The sequence below is a fragment of the Lucilia cuprina genome, chromosome 4 (genome assembly GCF_022045245.1).
Source record: "Lucilia cuprina isolate Lc7/37 chromosome 4, ASM2204524v1, whole genome shotgun sequence".
Classification (NCBI taxonomy): Eukaryota; Metazoa; Arthropoda; class Insecta; order Diptera; family Calliphoridae; genus Lucilia; species Lucilia cuprina.
Genome location: NC_060952.1, coordinates 47,069,942 through 47,089,778, shown reverse-complemented (window position 1 = coordinate 47,089,778; position 19,837 = coordinate 47,069,942). Strand labels below are relative to the sequence as shown.

Here is a 19,837-nt window from a genome sequence, read left to right as displayed (position 1 = left end):
TCAAAATTTGGATTTCGTCACTTCGTTAAATATTTTATAGTGTGTACGTATCTTTACATGTTTTTTAATTATGGTCTTCTTGTAGAAAATTAACTTTTTCGTTTATTAACATAAATTTTTTAATTGTCACATACAAATTTTTACATAACACAATTATTAAAGTGGTGGCAATTTTTGTAAAATCCATTCTTGCAAATCCAATAGCTCTTGTTTTTTCAGTTCATGTAATGTGTTTTTCAGAGGAGTAAAAGTTCCCTTCACTCCAAGTTTCGACAAGTTATCAAAACTTTCTTTTCCCCATTCAATAGGTACTAATGTGTCCCGACCGCCGTGAAACATTTTAAGCTCTGGTAAAACATTATCTTTTGGATTGTTCTTAAGTGATTCATAAACAATTGAATTACGATTCAAAAATGAGGAACATGCGAAAACGCCGCCCAGCTTATTGTTCAAATGATATCCGGCATGCATTGCTAAAGCTCCACCCATCGAGAAGCCACCAACTATAATTCGGTTAACGGGTACACCTTGTGAAACTTCTGCGTTGATCATTTCATTGACATTTTGATAAATATCTTCTAAACTCTGGCGATTTTCAGTTGCTTCAATAGATATGGATTCCCTATCAAACCAGACATTTGACATTTGGCCGCCAAGTGGAGTGTATGGCTTAAATGGAGCGGTAGGGTAGATTACTTTTATATGAGGAAATTCCATGTCACGACCCAGTAGAAATCTAACCCACTCAATTAAATTCCTTCCAGTATCTCCTGTAAACATAATTAATAAACACTTTTATAAACACGAGTTGTATAGCTAGTTATGTTGTAACGGATAACTCACCGGAACCATGTAGAAAAATTACAGACGCATTATGTGAACCCGACGTGGGATTGATGTGTTTAACCAATAGCTTCATTTTTCGTAGGGACATTAAAATTTATTTGCTACAAGACTGAAACATAAATATTTGTCTATGTTACTATATATATTAGAATATGAAGATTAAAAATACCAAGGTTAGAATTGTGTTGTATGATAAACCCTACAGTTCTAAACAGTGTTGTCAAATTGCTACAAATTATGGTTTCACAGAGGAGTCGGAATATAATAAACTAATTTATGCAAGGCCTATTCAATTTATCCCAAGGTTGGCAACCGTTATCGCTATGCTATCGTTACCGCTAAAAAACCTATTCAGCACTACTACCGTTACCGCTAAAATACCGATAAAATAAGTCAAAACACCAAAAAACTCTTTTTAATTTATTTCTCTTGAGTTTAAACAAATGTATATCACGAAAAATATGAAATTATCAGGACTTTTATAATATTGTACATAATGGAAATTACATTTTCTTCGCACAAGCTAGTATATTCAAACTCTTTTCAGTTTGGTACCTCTTGTGAAAAAAAAAACAAAATGCATAGATATTGCTGATAAAGTGAACATAAAAAATTAAAAGTTGAAATAAAAATAGTTCCGAGTAAACATGAAAACAATTTTCCATATATGGATAAGTATAGAAATATTTACAAAATTTTGATTTTTTCAATTTCTCTGTTTTAATTGTTGGTGCCTTTTTAATAAATTTTATTTTATAAAAGTGGCAACGTTAAAAATGAAGGGAATGTATATGAACTGCAGCCAACTTAATGTTTAAAATAAATAAGAAAAACAGTCGATAATATGTCAAAGTTTGTGTTTTTGGAAAAACAATAGTTTGCGAAAATTTGTCGGTATTTTTTTGAGAGTTTTATAGAAAGTGTAACTTGTAACGCTATTATTTTACATCCTAGAAATAAAAGTGCTTCCACAAGTAAGTTTTGTTGCAGATATTTGGTTAATTAGTAAAAACAGCAGCAGATCCATTGGTTTTATAATTCGGTGCTACGTCATTTCCCACTCACTATTTGTTCTGTTTTATTTGTGTTTTTGTTTGATAAAGAATTTACTAAAAAATATGATTACAGTAACAAATTTTACGTCTAATTTGCTTTTTTTATAGATCTGCATATGTAAATTTTCAAAGACTTTCAAAAGGAAAACATTGATATTAAAATCGTATACAAAATATTCGATTATAATCTAAATAATACACACACAAATATATATTTCCTTATGATTAAAAAATTTTTGCGTTAAATGCAAGATTCCCTAACATGAAAAATATACAATTTGCCTGAGTATAAAAAAACAAAACATTCACCGCTTCGTAGTGTTGATAGCTAGAAAACGTAAGTTAGTACAATTTCATTTTATAAAAGGTACTTTTTCCAATTAAATATTACTGTTGACGATATATGTAAATTTCTAACGATTTGTTAAAATTCATTTCGAGAAAAATGGCTTTGAATATTTAATGATCGATGATAGGGCCATATACGATAAATACTAAAATTTACAATTATATAATGAATAAATAAAATTATGGAAATTCATTAGTTTAATAAAATCAAACAAACCATTAAAATCAAATTTAACGAATTGAGTGCTAAGCATTATTATATAAAAAGACCCAGTAAAGTCAATATGTACATTGTGCTATTTTTAAATATATTTTATTTTGCTTTTTAGTATTTAAAATATTATTAAATATTTCTTTACAAAAAAATGCAATAAATAAGTAAATTTATGAAAAAAATTGTTACAATATTAATCTTTAAATAAAAATAATAAATTGTCCCACTGTTATATTTATAGCTGAAAATTATTAACCAATAGGAACGCAGATTGTGTGACGTCAGAGATCCTATAAGAAACTTTTCGTTTATTTTTTAATATGTTTTTTGCACTTTACATTTATAAAATATACACCGAATGCATTTTAAAATGAAATGATTTTGAATTGTTTAAAAAATTCAGACGACCGTATGCCAAAAAATCAGTAATATTTTTGAAAATCAAATTAGAAATTACGTCGAGAGTAGAAAATTATATTATGATACGAAAATACCTTTATATAAACATAAAATACCTTTATATAAACGTACAAAATTTTGTACATTCGTATTAAGAGATCCATCATTACTGTTTAGCTTTGTGATTGATCATGATGATTTGACAATTTCAACAAGTTGTTTTGTTTAATCGCGTGCTTTTCATTTTGTATGTAAACATTTTTTGTCATAAACAAAAATATGTTTAATATCCAATAAGTAAAATCCGACATGGCCAACCATATGATACACTACAACGGTATGTTGAAAATGTGGATTACTTTTTCGTAAAATGTCGCTAAGCCTCCATTCAACTGTACCCCACAAATACGGCTTTTGGGCACATAGAAATGAAACTGCCCAGCAAAAAAAGTGAGGAAAAAGAAGTAGAATTTTCACCACAAATAATATACGTGAAGTACTTCCAATTTTGGTGAAAAACCTATGAATTTTACATTAGCGTGTCATTGGAGGGATGTTGTTCAGTTTTGACAACTATGAACTACATCTAATCTTATTCATAGATGCAATAAAAATCCGATATTTGGATGTCAAAAATAAACCAAATTCGATCAATGACATGATTATGTTAATTTCATTGGTTTTTCACCAAAGTTTGATGTACTTCGAATATGTTATTCGTAGTGACTTTTCTACATCTCTTTCCTCACTTTTAACTGGGTCATCATTTGCAAGGAAATATTTGGTTTATAAAAGCGAAAAATATATAATCGCATTTTTAGATGTTATTAAGATGTCGTTTGTACTAGTTCTGCTGTCAAAAATCTAAATCGAGAGAATATACAAGTTAAAATATATATAACTCAACAAACACAAATTCTATCGTTTAAAAAGTTTTAATGTTTTTGTTTGATATTATATTTCGATATTGTTTAAATTAGCCATTTTAATTAAATTTCAGTTGACCAATGTGAGAAAGAGTTTCATTTAAATGATTCTCAATATTAAATAAACTATTTCCATCTTATGCAAAAACGATTATAATGTTAACAATGGTTTTTTTATCTGTTTTTATATGGAATTTAAAATTTCTAATTTCTCTATAGAAAATTGAGTATATTATTATGAAAAATTTTTATATAAAAATTTTCTCTTCAAAAATTATATGTATAAGATTTATTTTTGTAAAATAAATTTATGTAAGTATAACACTTTTTTCTATAAAAATTTATGTGTATTACAATTTCCTCTATAGAAAATTGATTGTACAACATTTGTTTCTATAGGGAATTATGTGTATACAATTTTTTCTATAGAAAATTTTAGGTATAACAATTTTTTGATACAAAAAATTATGTGTATAACAGTTTTTCTATTAAAAATTGTGTGTATACTCATTTCTTATATAGAAAATTACTTCTATAATAGCTTTTTCTATAGCAGATTAACATGTTCTCTACAGAATATAATTTTCTATACAAAAATTATGTGTAAAACAGTTTTTTTTTTAATTAAAACTTTTGCATTTTGAATTTTTTCTACCAAAAATTGCTTCTTAACTGTTTTTCTACAAAAACATTATGATTATAACATTTTTTTCTATAGTAAATTTCTAATAGGACAATTTTTCTATAGAAAAGTCTTCTTATTATAATACCCTCTACGAAACTTATGTTTAATTTTTTTCCTATAAGAAAATGCATATTTTTATACAAGATTTTCTTTAAAAAACAGTACATATAGGACTTTTCCCTATAAAAAATTACTTTTTTCTCTAACAAAAATTATTATTTTGTATAGAAAATTGGTTGTATAACTCAATTTCTATAAAAAAAACAAACAAAAAAGCTACTGCCGACTATAGGGACATTTTTTGCCGTACTGAGGAACACTGGTGCCGACTATTGGAAAATGTGGTGTTTTTAACAAAATTTGCAAATTGATAAAAAATAGTTATTTGTTTTTCTAAAATATTAAGTGGATCTAAAACTTAACTAAACACATAATTGTAATAACTAAAAATCATTTAAATAACATTTTCCGATTCTTTAGGGGGATAGTTTGAAAAAGAGCAAAACGTTAAACTGCCGACTACTGGTACATTTACCCTTTGCAACCTACTCGCAATGTGGAAGAGTATGATATATTTGGATACAATTTGATACTTTAATTTTTTTGTAATTTTATGTAAACAAAAATAAAAATACTCATACAAGTGTATTAAATTCACATAGAACCTGTTCATGTGAGAAAGTAATATTTCTTATGCTCAGTAACACTTCTATTTATTTTTACTATGACTATTGAGGTAGATTTCTCTACCAAAATTTATAATTGTAAGGATAAGAAATTTATAAGGTTAGGCCAATATTTAGGCCTCATATAGATTCTTTTTTATTATTTATTTATTTTATATATATATAATATATATATATAATATAATATATATAATATATATATAATATATATATAATATATAATATATATATAGATATATATATATATATTTATATATATATATATATATATATATATTTATATATATATATATATATATATATATATATATATATATATATATATATATATATATATATAATTATATCTAACAAGGGTGGGTTTCTTACTAATCAGTTAAATGTGGCTTAACTTGTTATTACCTTAAAATCACCGGATTTTGTTTTGTTTTTTTGTAATGGTTTCAAGGGCAGCTAACTCTTGGATTATTGTAATGCATGGTGTTTAAAACATTATTGCAAATTATTACAACACATTATAGTTTTAAGTGTTCCTAAGTTTACTGTTTATAATTCTTTCATTGTATTAAAAAAATGTACAATAATTATTATTTAATCTTTCTTAATAAGAGAAAAAAGTTTTTTAACACTTAAAAAAATTTTATTCTTGTCATTCCTGTAAACAAATAAAATTGGTTTGACATGTATAGTACATTTTTGTATAGTATATACGTTTTAAAATGCCATCATGACATTGCAGATTTTTACTCCTCTACTTAAGTAATAAGGTATCAAGCGAGATAATAAAGTTTTCGTTTTCAACATTTTGGTATTTCATTTTTTTTAACAGAAAAGTTTTTGGTTATTTCGTGTTTACGAACAGGTATTTACGAATGAAATCATTTCTGTTGTATGAGTTTATTGAAATAGATGTGTATTATCGCCGGAAGCGTTTAAATGTACATATTTACGGGAAAAATATTTATTTTTTAACATTAGTTTCGTGTTTCGATACATTTTAATATAAGACAAGTTTTTGAAGTACTTACTTGTACAAACCTACATAAAATACAATATTTATAAAAAATAAAACATATTTTTAAAAGTGATTTTGTTGTGATTATGTAAATATCATTGTATGTACACTGCCGTTAATATTTTTATTTTATATCGCAAATATTTGAAAATTTTGTATTGATAACGATCATAAGAATTTTCTACGTATGGATTAATGGCTGAAAGCCCCTTCAATATTTAACACATAATTAGATTTAGTTGTCTTTAGTGAACTTTGATCGCACAATTTTAGTTGGAAAATTGTGCTATTTGTTCTAGCATTCATAAAATTAAATAATATGTTAGTTGATAACAATAGCAATCAATCAGTAATACAGTAATTATAAAGCATTTGCTATAAATGAGACCAACCATTTCAAATTGTAAAATTATAAACAAGCAAATAAAAAAAGAACACAAAGTAGGTGTAAAGAATATAATACACAGAATGCCACAGAGTATAGAACATAATAGAGAGACAACTAATATCCCTTATCCAACACATTCAAATCAACATCTCTATCCTCATCTTAGTAATGGATTTTACAACAATAATGTCGGTAGCAATAATATACGTGTTGCAAGACTTGATTGTGGATTTTCAAATTCTCATATGGATACTGAAGGTATGTTTTTATTTTACAATTCTTTAGCCGGCGTACAAATAATATTGTCATCTCATATTTGTTTTTTGTTATAATATGTAGTAAATTAAAAATGTATATTCATGGAATATTAAATATAACAATGACAATTAAAAATTACATTTTAGAAACAGTCTACATAATATGAATACAATATTAAATTTCATATAATTTAGGTATTATGTATATTTTCGTTTTAAATTAAAGTTAGTTAAATACTAAACAAATGATTAAATTAGTCTATAAACAGATTGTGAGTAAACCCTTACTTCTTAAAATAATAATTCATTAATAAAAGCCCTTATATTTAGTTAGAATCAAACTTTATTCAGGTATTTGATTTCATTCATATATACATATATACATATGTATGTATTTATGTTTGTATACGCACATACATATACATATTTGGCTTCGAACTAGTTAAAAATATACAAGTACCAGTATGTCTACGTGAGCGTGACATTGCATTTTATTATTATTATAAAAACTTGTGTGTTTAGTTGATAACATATCCAATCTCTCTACTTTACTCTCTACCTCTCAATTCAATTCGCATAAATTGGGAAAATACCGTCTAAACAAAATTCATTCTGCGAATGAAAACCGGTCGCAATGAGTTTGCTTTTTGAGTGGCAATTTTTGTTTGTTTAATTAAGCAATTTTATTTATTGAAAACTGATAAGCGAGCAACAACTAACAAATCGAAAAATCAACTCATCAACAAACTGTCTGATGGATGAGAATACTCAAATAAATTTGCTAGTAATATTTGTTAGTTTGTAATAATTGTTTTAACTTAATTAATATGAAATTTAAAATAGAATTAATATGCACACGCAGTTTTTATACATATGTGTTTATTTTTGTATATTGTCAACTTTTTATTGATAATTGTTACATTTTAACTTCTTCGAAATGTATAAAGGGCCAAATAGACTACACAAGCGGCTAGACAAACTTACCAGTATTTTACGTTTGTGCTAGCCTGTTGTGTTGTGTATGAGGGTGTGTCGTGTTTGCACAAATGCTTGCGGTTTGTTTGATCAAAAAACAAAAAATTTTGATTTTTACACAAACATATTGAAGTTTTGTCAATCCATTTGTATTGTTTATATTTATAAACAACCATTTTTTATAAAACTTATATTTCGAAAAAAAATTTAAATCTGTATCATTGCAAGACTACAAAAACGTAAAAAATGTTGTACTAGCAATGTTTGTGTAGTGTATGTTGAAATAAAAAAGTTATGTTTGTCAAGCCGCTTGTGTATTCTATTTGGGCCTTAAAGCGAAATCATACTTAACTTTGTAATTTGTTCTATGACAATTAGAAAATTATCAATAAAATATTATTCATATTTTCTCTGCCAAACTAAAAGGTATACGCGCAGCAAATTGAGATTTTTAAATACAATTTTAAATCTTATTAATTAAATGAACATAAGAAATAACTAGAATTAACGAATTCTTAAAATGGCGGTTAATTAAATCGAGAAATTTGAAAAGCTTGTTGGTTCGGAGAATTGGCTAACATGGAGTATTGCTATGGAAACGCAATCACGATTCGAAAACCTGTGGAAATATGTAGATGTTGTCTTGGAAAACTACAAACCTGAAGAAGATGAAAAAGCAAGATGCCGTGTAATTTTATCTTTGGATAAGTCACTTTATGTCTATGTTAGAGGTTGCGAAAAGACATGCCATGTATGGAAAGCTCTTAAGGATTCGTTCCAGGATTCAGGTTTGTTACAAAAGCTATGTTCAATTAAATTGGAAGATTGTTCTTCAATTGAAGACTATGTATCACAAATTGCAATTGCATCTCAAAAATTTTTTTTGAGATGCAATTTTTGTTGTAGATGATGAATGGTTTGGCTGTTTTAGTTGTAAACAGACGAAAACGTATAGACCGATGATAAAGTCTCATGGAAGCTGTGGTACGAAAATAACAGCTGATTCAATCAAGATGAAATTACTTCATGGAAGTCATGTCGCTTGGTAGAAAGTTCTTGTCATGCATTAGTAACCAAGAAAACGTTTCAAAAAAAGCAAAAAGAAAATGAATCCGAACGCAAATATTTTGGATGCAGTGGCTTAGGACATTTTATTCCTTAGAGGTTGCGAAAAGACATGCCATGTATGGAAAACTCTTAAGGATTTGTTCCAGGATTCAGGTTTGTTACAAAAGCTATGTTCAATTAAATTGGAAGATTGTTCTTCAATTGAAGATTAAGTATCACAAATTGTAATTGCATCTAAAAATTGGGATCAATTGGTTTTGTTGTAGATGATGAATGGTTTGGCTGTTTTAGTAGGAAACAGCCGAAAACGTAAAGACCGATGATATTTTGGATGCAATGGCTTCGGACATTTTGAAGCTAATTGTCTAACCACGAAAAAAGAAAAAAATCAAGAATAGTACATCGTTTTATGCATTGAGCGGCAGGTATGTGAAGAATAAATTAAAATACATTGATAGTGGTGCTTCGGCACATATGACGAAGGAGAAAGAAATTTGTAAGAAATTTGAACCATATGAAGGTGAGATAAAAACAGCAGGTGCAATCAAGGGATGACAATGAAATAAATGTTTGTGGAGAATATGATAAATATGTAATCCCAGTTAAAAACGTGTTATATGCTCCAGACATAACGGAAAACTTATTATCAGTGAGTCAAATGTGTAGTGGTGGTAATCGAATAGTATTTGATAAGAATGGCTTAAATATTTTTGGTTCAAATGGACAAATGATTGGAAGTGCTATATGTGAGAACGGCATGTATAGATTAAATTCGCCAAAACCCTATCAAGCATTTAATGCCAGTGGCAAAGACTCAATGGAAATATGGCGTAAACGTTTTACACATCTCTATTACGATGGTTTAAAGCAGCTAAGCGATGGTATGGTAATTGGTTTGGACCTTAATGTCAACCCTTTGAATAAAGAGTTATGCCAAGAAGAAAAGCACAAAAATGGGATTCAAAATCATGTAATGGCATTTTTGTTGGATATGGCATTAACATTAAAGGTTACGTATATATGATATAAATAAAAAAAGTCGTAACATGTCGAGACGTTAAATTCGATGAAAATAAAAAAGCTTTTTATTTATTACAGAAAAAGGAAAATAATATTATTTTTTCAGTTGTGACAACACACAGAAGGAAAACGTATCTACGTATTCAAATAATATTGATGATAAAGATAATAATAATTCCATCATAAGTTCATTATCATTTAATTCTGTTAATGAGAATGATGTGGGGGAATCGGAAGAATCTGACCAAATAGAGGCAACTAACGATTCCAATAATATAAAAAACCTTTAGACTCAAGTGAAACTACTGATTGCCAAATTGTGGAAACTGAATGTTGTAATGAGGGTGCAATAGGGGAATCCATTCCTAGAAGAAGTGAAAGACTAGCCAATAAAGAAAAAACTTCTTAGAATTGGTTAAGCTATTGTGCTGAACTCTCTGAAGAAGAACCAAATAGTATTTAAGAAGCACTTTCATCAAGATAAAACCAAAAGTGGCAAGAGGATATCAACAAGTTCCCAATGGACATGTTTTGAAGTTGCAGAAAGCACTTTATGGATTGAAACAAGAAAGTCATATTTGGAATAATAAATTGAATGATGCTGTACAAAAATATGGTATGAAACGTTCTAAACTTGAAATTACTTTTATGGCTCTTTATGCTCCTATTTACTAACCATAATGATTTTAGTCAATTATTTAAAACAAATTTAATGGAAAATTTTAAAATGAAATTTTTAGGTGAAGCAAAACGATGTTTAGGAATGCGTATAATTAAAACTGATGAACATATAACTCTGGATCAAGAAGAATATATTCTAAACATGCTAAAAAGTTATGAAATGGAAAATTGTTATCCGATATCTACACCGATGGACCTTAATCAAGAATTTTCAAAATCCGAATGTAAAGATGACACAATGAAAAATGTACCCTATCAAAAAGCAATTGGTAGATTATTTGCTGTACAATGCACACGTCCTGATATAAGTCAAGCTGTACATTTTTTAAGTAAATTTAATAAAGATCCTTCATTGAATTCATTGGACAGCTGTGAAACGTATTTTTCGATATTTGAAAGCAACTACTTATTACAAGTTACATTTTTATACTAATGGTAATTATAATCTTATTTCGTACACTGATTCTGACTGGGGTAATGATTTGGAAGATCGAAGATCAGTTACTGGTTACGTTAATTTATTACAAAATGCAGCAATATCCTAAAATAGCAATCGACAGCCAACCATTGCATTATTTACAACTGAGGCCGAATATATGACGTTATCGGCAACAGTACAAGAAATCATGTGGCTAAGAATGCTGTAAAATGAACTTAATTTTGAATTTAATGATCAAATTCCTACTAACGTATATTATGACAACCAAAGTGCAATAAACATAGCCTCGAATGAAGTATATCATCCAAGAATCAAACATATTGATATAAGGCCCCATTACATATGAGAAAAACGTCAATCAAATGAAGTTTCGTTTGTTGGAATATCTTCAAATGATCAACTTGCTGCTTTTTTGACTAAACCCGTTTCCAAGGGAAAACGTTTAAATCTGTTGTAAATTTTTGGGATTGCTATAAAGTAGATTTCGATTTTAACTTGTTCGAAATGTATAAAGCGAAATCATACTTAACTTTGTAATTTGTTCTATGTCAATTAGACAATTTTCAATGAAATATTATTCATATTTTCTTTGCTCAACTAAAAATAATAAATGATAGAAGAATTACAAAAGATATATGAAATACAAACTGCTCAGTAACAAAAACTATTATATAATATATATATTATATATATATATATATATTATATATATATATATATATATATATATATATATATATATATATATATATTATATATATATATATATATATAATATATATATATATATATATATATATTATATATATATATATATATATATATATATATATATATATATATAATATATATATATATTATATATATATATATATATATATATATATATATATATATATATATAATATATATATATATATATATATATATATTTATATATATATATTATATATATTTATATATATATATATATATATATATATAATATATATTATATATATATATATATTATATATATATATATATATATATATATATATATATATAATATAATTATATATATATATATATATTATATATTATATATATATATATATATATATATATATATATATAACGATATAAGATACGAGTAATATGATATAGGATTGAGATCTTTTTCTTTGAATTAATTTCGGTTTTGCAACTTTATAAAAAGAAATCCATTTATAACAAAAAAAATAATTATAATAAATAGTCGATAACTAGATAATATAAGTGTTTTGTTGTTAACTTTCAAAGGCTATTTCATATAAATATAAATTTATAAACGTAAGGACTTAACGTGTAAAAGCTTACAAGTTAATTTTAACATCAATACAGGTTCTACCAATTCAAAAATATAAATGCAAATCTAATTTTTTGGTTTTGATTTTCGAAAAATTTTTATTAAAAATTAAAAAAAAATGTTTTAATTACGAAGTAATAGAATGCATTCATTGATATTGTAGTTCGAAATTGCGATTCGTATTATTGTTCAGATCATTTATTTAAAGATGATCCATTACTTCGGTAATTATAGTATTGTTTAGAAATTTTCTAAGGAATGTTAACAGTGTTAAGTACAATATTGAAACATTATTAAGTGAATTTTGCTACTTTAAACATTTATTAGTTCCCAGTAATTAGCATGCATACCTATACATATTTATGTTATAAATATATAAATTTATTAGTTTTCCAATATCTTACTACTGGGTAATACTTATCTTAATACTGGGTAATACTTATGTGTTTTAAAATTATTCATCTGTTTTATAGGTTAGACAACAAAATATATTTCAAAAACCATATAAAACAATGATTGCTACCAAAATTTTACTTAAAAAAGTTAATTTATACTAAATTAAGTACGGTGACATCTCCAAAAAATGTAATTTAAGTTTGAATTAATTTTTAAGTTTTAGAAATTTCAGAAAAAAAAATAAATCAGTTATTAAATAAATCTGATTACAAAAATCTATGTAAATATAAATATGTTTAATCGGAATAAAATCAAAAACCGCAAAATGTTAAAAAAGAATATAATTCCAAAAATCATAAAAAATCTTCATCAACTTTGAACTCAACTAAAGATCTCTGCAAAATAGTATATTCTTTCAAATGATATATCATTTGTTTTATCAGTTTTCATTATGATTAATCGCCCCATCGTGCAGAGTTCATTTTATTTTGTATTTACCTAAATTATGTACAAAATTAAAAAATAAATTGTTTGTGTAAGAAATAGTAATTGAAAATACAATTTCTGTTAAAGGTTTTGTCAATTGATATCGTTTTTCAGATTTTTTCTTTGCATGTATTATTACCAGGGAAACCAAAATATGCAAATGCATATTTTTATGGTGCGTCGTATGGTCTCATGGGTAATATATTTATACGCTTCAGACCAATTTAAGAATTTTGGCATCGTTTTGTTAGAGAATATATTACCCATAGGTTAGGTTAGGTAGGCAGGTCGTCATCACGATATCATCACTGGGGACACACTTGGGTCTAGTAAATGATCCCTTTGTGGTACTTGAAAAGAGGGAAAACGGTTGGCTACCTGAGTTATACTATATTCTTCCTCTTCATCCTGACAGCTCCTGCAGAAATCGGCACTGGGTAAGTTCAGTCTTCTTGCATGGAGTCCGAAAGGCCAGGGGCCTGTTATAACTGCTGTTAAGTTCCGTCAGCCTTAAGGGCTGCCTGACTGTTGGTATAAATTCGAATATTAATACCGTATATTCGATAAAACCCGAGCCAATTTGCAGCCCGTTTTATGGCTTATACTTCTATAGAAATACAACTTCAACAAATTTCTAAATTTTTAAAATTTAATATAAGACAGAGGTTTTGTCAATATGTCTGCTTGCATTTCATCTGTAGGGCAATATAATAATTTCAAAATATTTTTATTTTACGATAGTGATACACACTGTTGTTTGTGACATGACTAGCTTACACAACCACCATTATATTTTAAAAAGTAACCGCTAAAGGATTTCCAAGTTTTGTGTGTTCAAAATTGGTTTGAAGTATCGTTTCAACTATTTTTAAATGTTCATCAGTTTTGGCTGTTACCAAAATACCATCTACATAGACAAGTATAAAAATAAATTCATTATTAATTTACATTTTTAATAAACACGGATCTGCATTTCCTTGAAAAAACCCTTCCTGTTTAAGTACATCAAACAGTTTTGTGTTCCAGCATCGTGCTGCTTGTTTAAGGCCATACAAACTTTTTTGTAGTTAACATACCATTTTATCTTTTCTATTATCTGGTTGCTGCATGTATATTTCTTCATCAATTTCTCCGTTTAGAAACGCAGTTTTTATGTCGTAGTGTTTGACGTTGTGAGTTTTTAGAACCAGCAATTGTTAGAAACATTCTCAATGTAGACTGTCTGATGAAAGGAGCAAAAACTTCGTCATAATCTACACCGTACTTTTGGATAAAGCCTTGCGCAACCAATCGAGCTTTGAATTTTAAAATTTCACCATCTAAACCACGTTTTATTTTGTACATCCACTTGCATCCAAAGGCTTTTCGTCCCTCAGGCAATGGTACTACCTTCCAAGTTTTATTGTTTTCTAATGATTTCATTTCCTCATTCATAGCTTCTACCCATTTTTTCTTTTCGTCACATTCTACGGCTTGTTTGTATGTACTGGGTTCAACGTTTTGTATTAAAATTACGTACCTCTTTTGCAATACACCCAGTGTTGCCACTTTGGTTATTATTAACCAAAATTGGTTATTTTTATTTTGCATGTGTACATGTGAATTATTTTTTCGTTTTGGTTATTTTTTGCAAACAATTGAACTAAAAGCTGTTTGCTTTTATTCCAAAAATAAAATTAAAAAAAAAACTTCTTTTATCCCCAGTTTTAAATTAATTATGTTAATATACATATCGTCCTGTTTTGAATTTTGGTAATATGTATGTGGAATGCAATTTGTACATCTTTTGCCCAGCAAAATATTTGCTTACAAATTCACTAGAAAAATCACCAGAACTCATCGGGTAAAGTACTTACAATTCTACTAGAAAAAGTACTTATTTTTGTTTGAAATATTCCAAAAGTAAGTCAATATTATTTGGTTGGAAATAAGTTGTTTTTTAGTAGAGTTATTTATAGAATATTTATGAAAAATAAAAAGTCGACACAGACTGGGGTTAAACTCAATACCTTCCGTCTACCAGTTGAATGCTACTCCTACTACACCACTGCTTTGTTGTTTTATTGTGCGTCAAATAATACTACAAATACTATTTTATTTTCTGTTTGTCTAAAAATAGACATTTGATATCGTGTTCACAAAAAAAAGGAAAACAAGTATGAATTTATAGTCGGACATTGCCGGCCATATGATAACCTACACCAGTCAGTATGTTAAAATTTTGAATTTTTTTAAATAAAGCATTTAATTTGTTTTATTGAGGAATATTTTTACTTATTGTTGAAAAAAAAGAGAGATTTTCTACAAGAGGGCTCATAGGGGAGACGAGGTAAATATGGGCCTATCCTTATAAATTTTGATAGATGAATTTACGTCTACTACAAAGTCATTTATGTAGATTTTTATCGTTTTATAAGTAATTATAAGTTAATTTTGACCATCAAGTCATTTTCTAAGGGGAGTGTGTATGGGGGCTAGGGTCAAATGAGGCCCGATAACAATAAAAATTATTCAAAGTATTTTCCGAATTCTTGAAATGAATTAATTGTGCATCTTCCACCATGAGACCAATTCATGCCTTTGCCGCCTGCTCGTCTCTCTTTATCCAGTAAGCATCCGGTGCTGCGGTTTTAGGTTTTGAAACAACATCCCACAGATCTTTTTTAATTAAAATTAATTCCATTTTAATATTCCAAACTGAATAATTGGCTCAATAGAGTTTTGTGAAGGTTGATTTAATTTCTTCTCTTAAAAACATTTCTAAAATTTTAAGAAAACAAAGTTTCTTAATATATACGAAAAAAGATATTACGACAGGTTTTCGTACTTTCGTAAAATTAAAAAATTAAACAATATTTCGTATTATACACGAAATTTTCGTATATATTACGAAAAAAGTAGTTACGAAATTTTTTTTCGTAAAGTTAAGCATGGATTATTTTCAGTGTAGAAATGTATTTCTATGTTGAAAGTTTTATTTCAGAATGAAAAAGTTTTAAATATTTTTTCATACAATATTTTAAAAACCTACTTATACAAAATTTACAAAATTCATTTAATATTTAACAAAGTATATAAAAACAAGTTTGTATTAACAATATTCCAATAACTTCAGCCTGAAAAACGCTACATTGGTGGGGTAACTTGAATGAGACTTCCGTTCCCGAATGTGCTATGTAGAAGCCACCGCCTACACCAAGGTTTGATTATGAGCCATCGGTAAACACTTTATACGATCCGTCATAGATGATTGTTTCCATCACATTTGGGACGAGTTGGATATTCACTAAAAAGCTTCTATCAAAATATGGTTTTGCGATGCAGTAGTCATATTGTCAGCGATCTCTCCTACACAATTTTGAATTGTAGAGTGACCTGACTGATGACATATTGTGTTAAGTCGAAAGGCCGCAGCCTCGTGAGACATTAGATCAATAGGTAGCCATCCCATCATGACAAAAAGAGCCTTTGGTGGGGTGGTACGAAGGGCCCCCGTTATTAACAGAGCTGATGTACGAAGGATTCCCTCTAAACTTTTGCTGTGTGTGTACAAACTTCCACCACACAAGTGCACCATTCAGTAGTATGAGCTAGACTACCATGTCGAAGAGCCATTTGGTATTCTTAGGGTTTATGCGCCATGGCAGCGGCCGCAGCCCCTTTTGACACCCAAGATTGAGTGTTCAAATGCCATGATAGTTTTGAATCCAGGATAACTCCCAGATTTTTAGCACTATCTGATAACTTCAATTCTACCCCATTCAATCGTGGGAGAGTAAATGTTGGCCGATAGCATTCAGGCTAGCCTGACCCGGTGTCTCCGACGGACTAACCTAGGTAGCAGTAGCACTCGACTCACCACAGGCTGTCGCCTTCGCCGTGGGGGTAGGGTCTCCGGAAATTGTTAGGTCCCTTAACGGATACGCATGGCACGATTTCTTGTCGGACATTGAAACAGTGTGCATTTTATACTTGCTGTCAAGTAAATGATTCTGCATGTGATGTACTTGCAGACCACCAGCCGCCCAATGTGGGTACAGACGCAGGTGGATTTAAACGGACCGTTGTGGAGTTTGAGGATCTTAAGATCCCGAACGGAATGTACTGTCAAAAGATAACCATCCAAGGATTAGTACAGATCTTTTGACAGGTACTTGGACTGGTAGCCGCCCCATCAGGGAGAAACAGACGCTACCAGTCGTGGGAGGGGTAGTTCTTAGTATGTGCTCGTCATGAGTAGACCTACCAGCACGGCCTGCATGGGTCATCTCACATACGCCATCGCGTCAAGATGACTATCCGTCGAAAAGGAACGGGTAGTCAAGATGACTATCCGTTCCTTTTCGACATGAGGTGCTCATGACGAGCACATACTAAGAACTACCCCTCCCACGATTGGTAGCGTCTGTTTCTTCCCGATGGGGCGGCTACCGGTCCAAGTACTTGTCGAAAGATCTCTACTCATCCTTGGATGGTTATCTTTTGACAGTACATTCCGTTCGGGATCTTAAGATCCTCAAACTCCACAACAGTCCGTTTAAATCCACCTGCGTGATCTGACTTCTGTGGCATATTTGAAATGAAATTTGGAATTAATTTTTTGGGGGCGTAAAACGGAATTCTGTTAATGTAGTTCTTTAAACTATGAGATGAATCAATTATCAAAATCTTGTAGCATATGGGCATTTCCACCGAAAAGTCCACCGTGGCTCAAAAACTAAAAGTCATCAAAAATAAATTTCAACTTCTATTATTATAAAAAAAGATTCAAATTTTATTATATTAAAGACCCCAAAGCTTTTCTTAATCACTATGATGAGAAATCGGAATTAAAAGTTACAATAATATTTCAGGCATATTTTTGCACCTTTAGTAGCATTTGCTTTTAATAGTTTTTATTATTTTAAAGGCTAATATTTAAATGGACTTTAATCGGAAAACATTTGTTGAAATAATAGTTATCTTAAAACATACATTCTTAAAAGGCAAATTTTCGGTTTTCTTTCATAGACTTTTAAATGTCACGTTGAAACAGGATTTATCTCGATAACTTTTTAGTTGGCATTCAGAAGTAATTAAAACTTTGAATCTAAATCAAGTTTAGTATATTGAACTCAATTTAAAAAAAATAATAATTCTAAGCGGGGTTTTTTTTTTATAGAATTTCAAAGTCTGTCACGTCACATTACATAAATTTTCTCAAGTGCAACCTTCGAATTGTAAAATATTGTTATTTAAAAAGATGTGATATTTATGCAATTTATTCAATTTATTCAGTTAGGTGATAGTTATGATTTTTTAGTTGATAAGTGGAAGAAAAAGCACAGAAATTCAACAAATAATATTTTTAAGAAATGTAATGAAAAAAGTGATTTTCGGATATCGGCTTTATATATTGGCGTTATGACCGATTATTGTATTATCATCAGAAGGGTCAGTAGTTGTACATTTGGAAGTTTTTTGTGTATTTGTATTATCAGGATGGCGAAATTTTAGTTATATATCCAAGTTTATGGGCAAAGTATAACAAGTAGTCCGACTCTTTGACAGCAGTACCTAACTCTAAGCATGTGTTAGTGAAAAAGTACCTAAATCTAAATATGTGTCAGTAATAAAAATGTATATGTATTGGTGCATTCTAAACACACAGAGTTTTATAATAAAGTTACAATTTTAAATTTGTTCGAATTTTCAATACAATTTTTTCCAGTTCATGAAAATTAAACAAAATTCTAAATTAAAAGTTAAAGCACTTTTATTACACTATTTAAAAAAATTGCAGTTTTTTTGTGGATAACTGCAATTTCGCGTACGATCCTTAAAAGTGGCCAAAAAAAGTAAGTTAAACATTTGAGTGTTTTGACAAGTTTTAATTTCTCACAAGAGAGTCGAATTCACACGGTACTCGTAGATGTGAGAGAGTAATTTCTTATATGTGAGAGTCGGACTACTTGTTATACTTTGTTTATGGGTATATCGAATGTGGGCTTTGTATGGAAGCTATGCCTAATCATGGACCAATTTTTAAAAAAATTAGGATGAACGATTTTTGTGTATGTCAAAATTATTTGTGTTGAATTTTATGGTTATATAAGCATTTTTAAAAGTTTTATGTTAATTAATGTTAATTCTTATATTATTTGTATACAGGAGCTATTTACAACTAAAATGTTATTAAATAGTCGAAATATTTCTCCGATTCCAAAAACTTTCAACAATGTCCGTCCAAAATAAATCTATGGACTAATTAATTTTTAATAATATTGCAAATTTCATCATTGGAAATTTTTGTCACATCACGTCGTAAAAGCTGAAAAATAATCAATAAATATTCCAAATTACAATAAAAAAGCTTTTAACCAAATAGTTAAAAGCTTTTTCAATGTTAAAAAATAAACAAAAATGTATTTTTGTTTTTATTACAATCTTGATATTTATTTTATATCAGACGGATCTAAAAACAAATCTATGAAAGAAAACATGAATTTATTTACCATTAGGCACAAATAACAATGCCTATCTTTATACCCTACACCACTATAGTGGGGAGGGTATTATACGTTTGTGCTGATGTTTGTAACATACAAAAATATTGGTCCAATACCCACCTTAAAGTATACCGATCG

The 19,837-nt window shown here is 28.5% G+C and overlaps 1 protein-coding gene and 1 long non-coding RNA gene across 5 annotated transcripts; one reads left to right on the top strand and one right to left on the bottom strand.

The window, feature by feature from the left end:
- Window positions 1–82: 82 nt before the first annotated feature.
- LOC111678637 (lysophospholipase-like protein 1) lies at window positions 83–2,154 on the bottom strand. 3 transcript variants are annotated; one of them, XM_046948053.1, is made up of 3 exons: window positions 2,105–2,154; window positions 844–955; window positions 83–770 (listed from the first exon to the last, which is right to left on the bottom strand). In XM_046948053.1, the coding sequence occupies exons 2-3, from the start codon at window positions 932–934 to the stop codon at window positions 157–159; spliced, it is 705 nt and encodes a 234-aa protein (XP_046804009.1). In that variant the 5' UTR covers window positions 935–955; window positions 2,105–2,154; the 3' UTR covers window positions 83–156. The 3 variants fall into 3 exon arrangements, with proteins under 3 accessions (XP_046804009.1, XP_046804010.1, XP_023295811.2); XM_046948054.1 differs by lacking the exon at window positions 2,105–2,154 and adding an exon at window positions 1,973–2,014; XM_023440043.2 differs by lacking the exon at window positions 2,105–2,154 and adding an exon at window positions 1,016–1,355.
- Window positions 2,155–5,713: 3,559 nt separating this feature from the next.
- Window positions 5,714–11,627, top strand: LOC124419315. Of its 2 annotated transcripts, none has more exons than XR_006940478.1 (3): window positions 5,714–7,706; window positions 8,221–8,582; window positions 8,701–11,627. It is a non-coding gene; the product is annotated as an uncharacterized LOC124419315 (long non-coding RNA). The 2 variants fall into 2 exon arrangements; XR_006940479.1 differs by having other exon boundaries at window positions 5,731–6,820.
- Window positions 11,628–19,837: the final 8,210 nt, after the last annotated feature.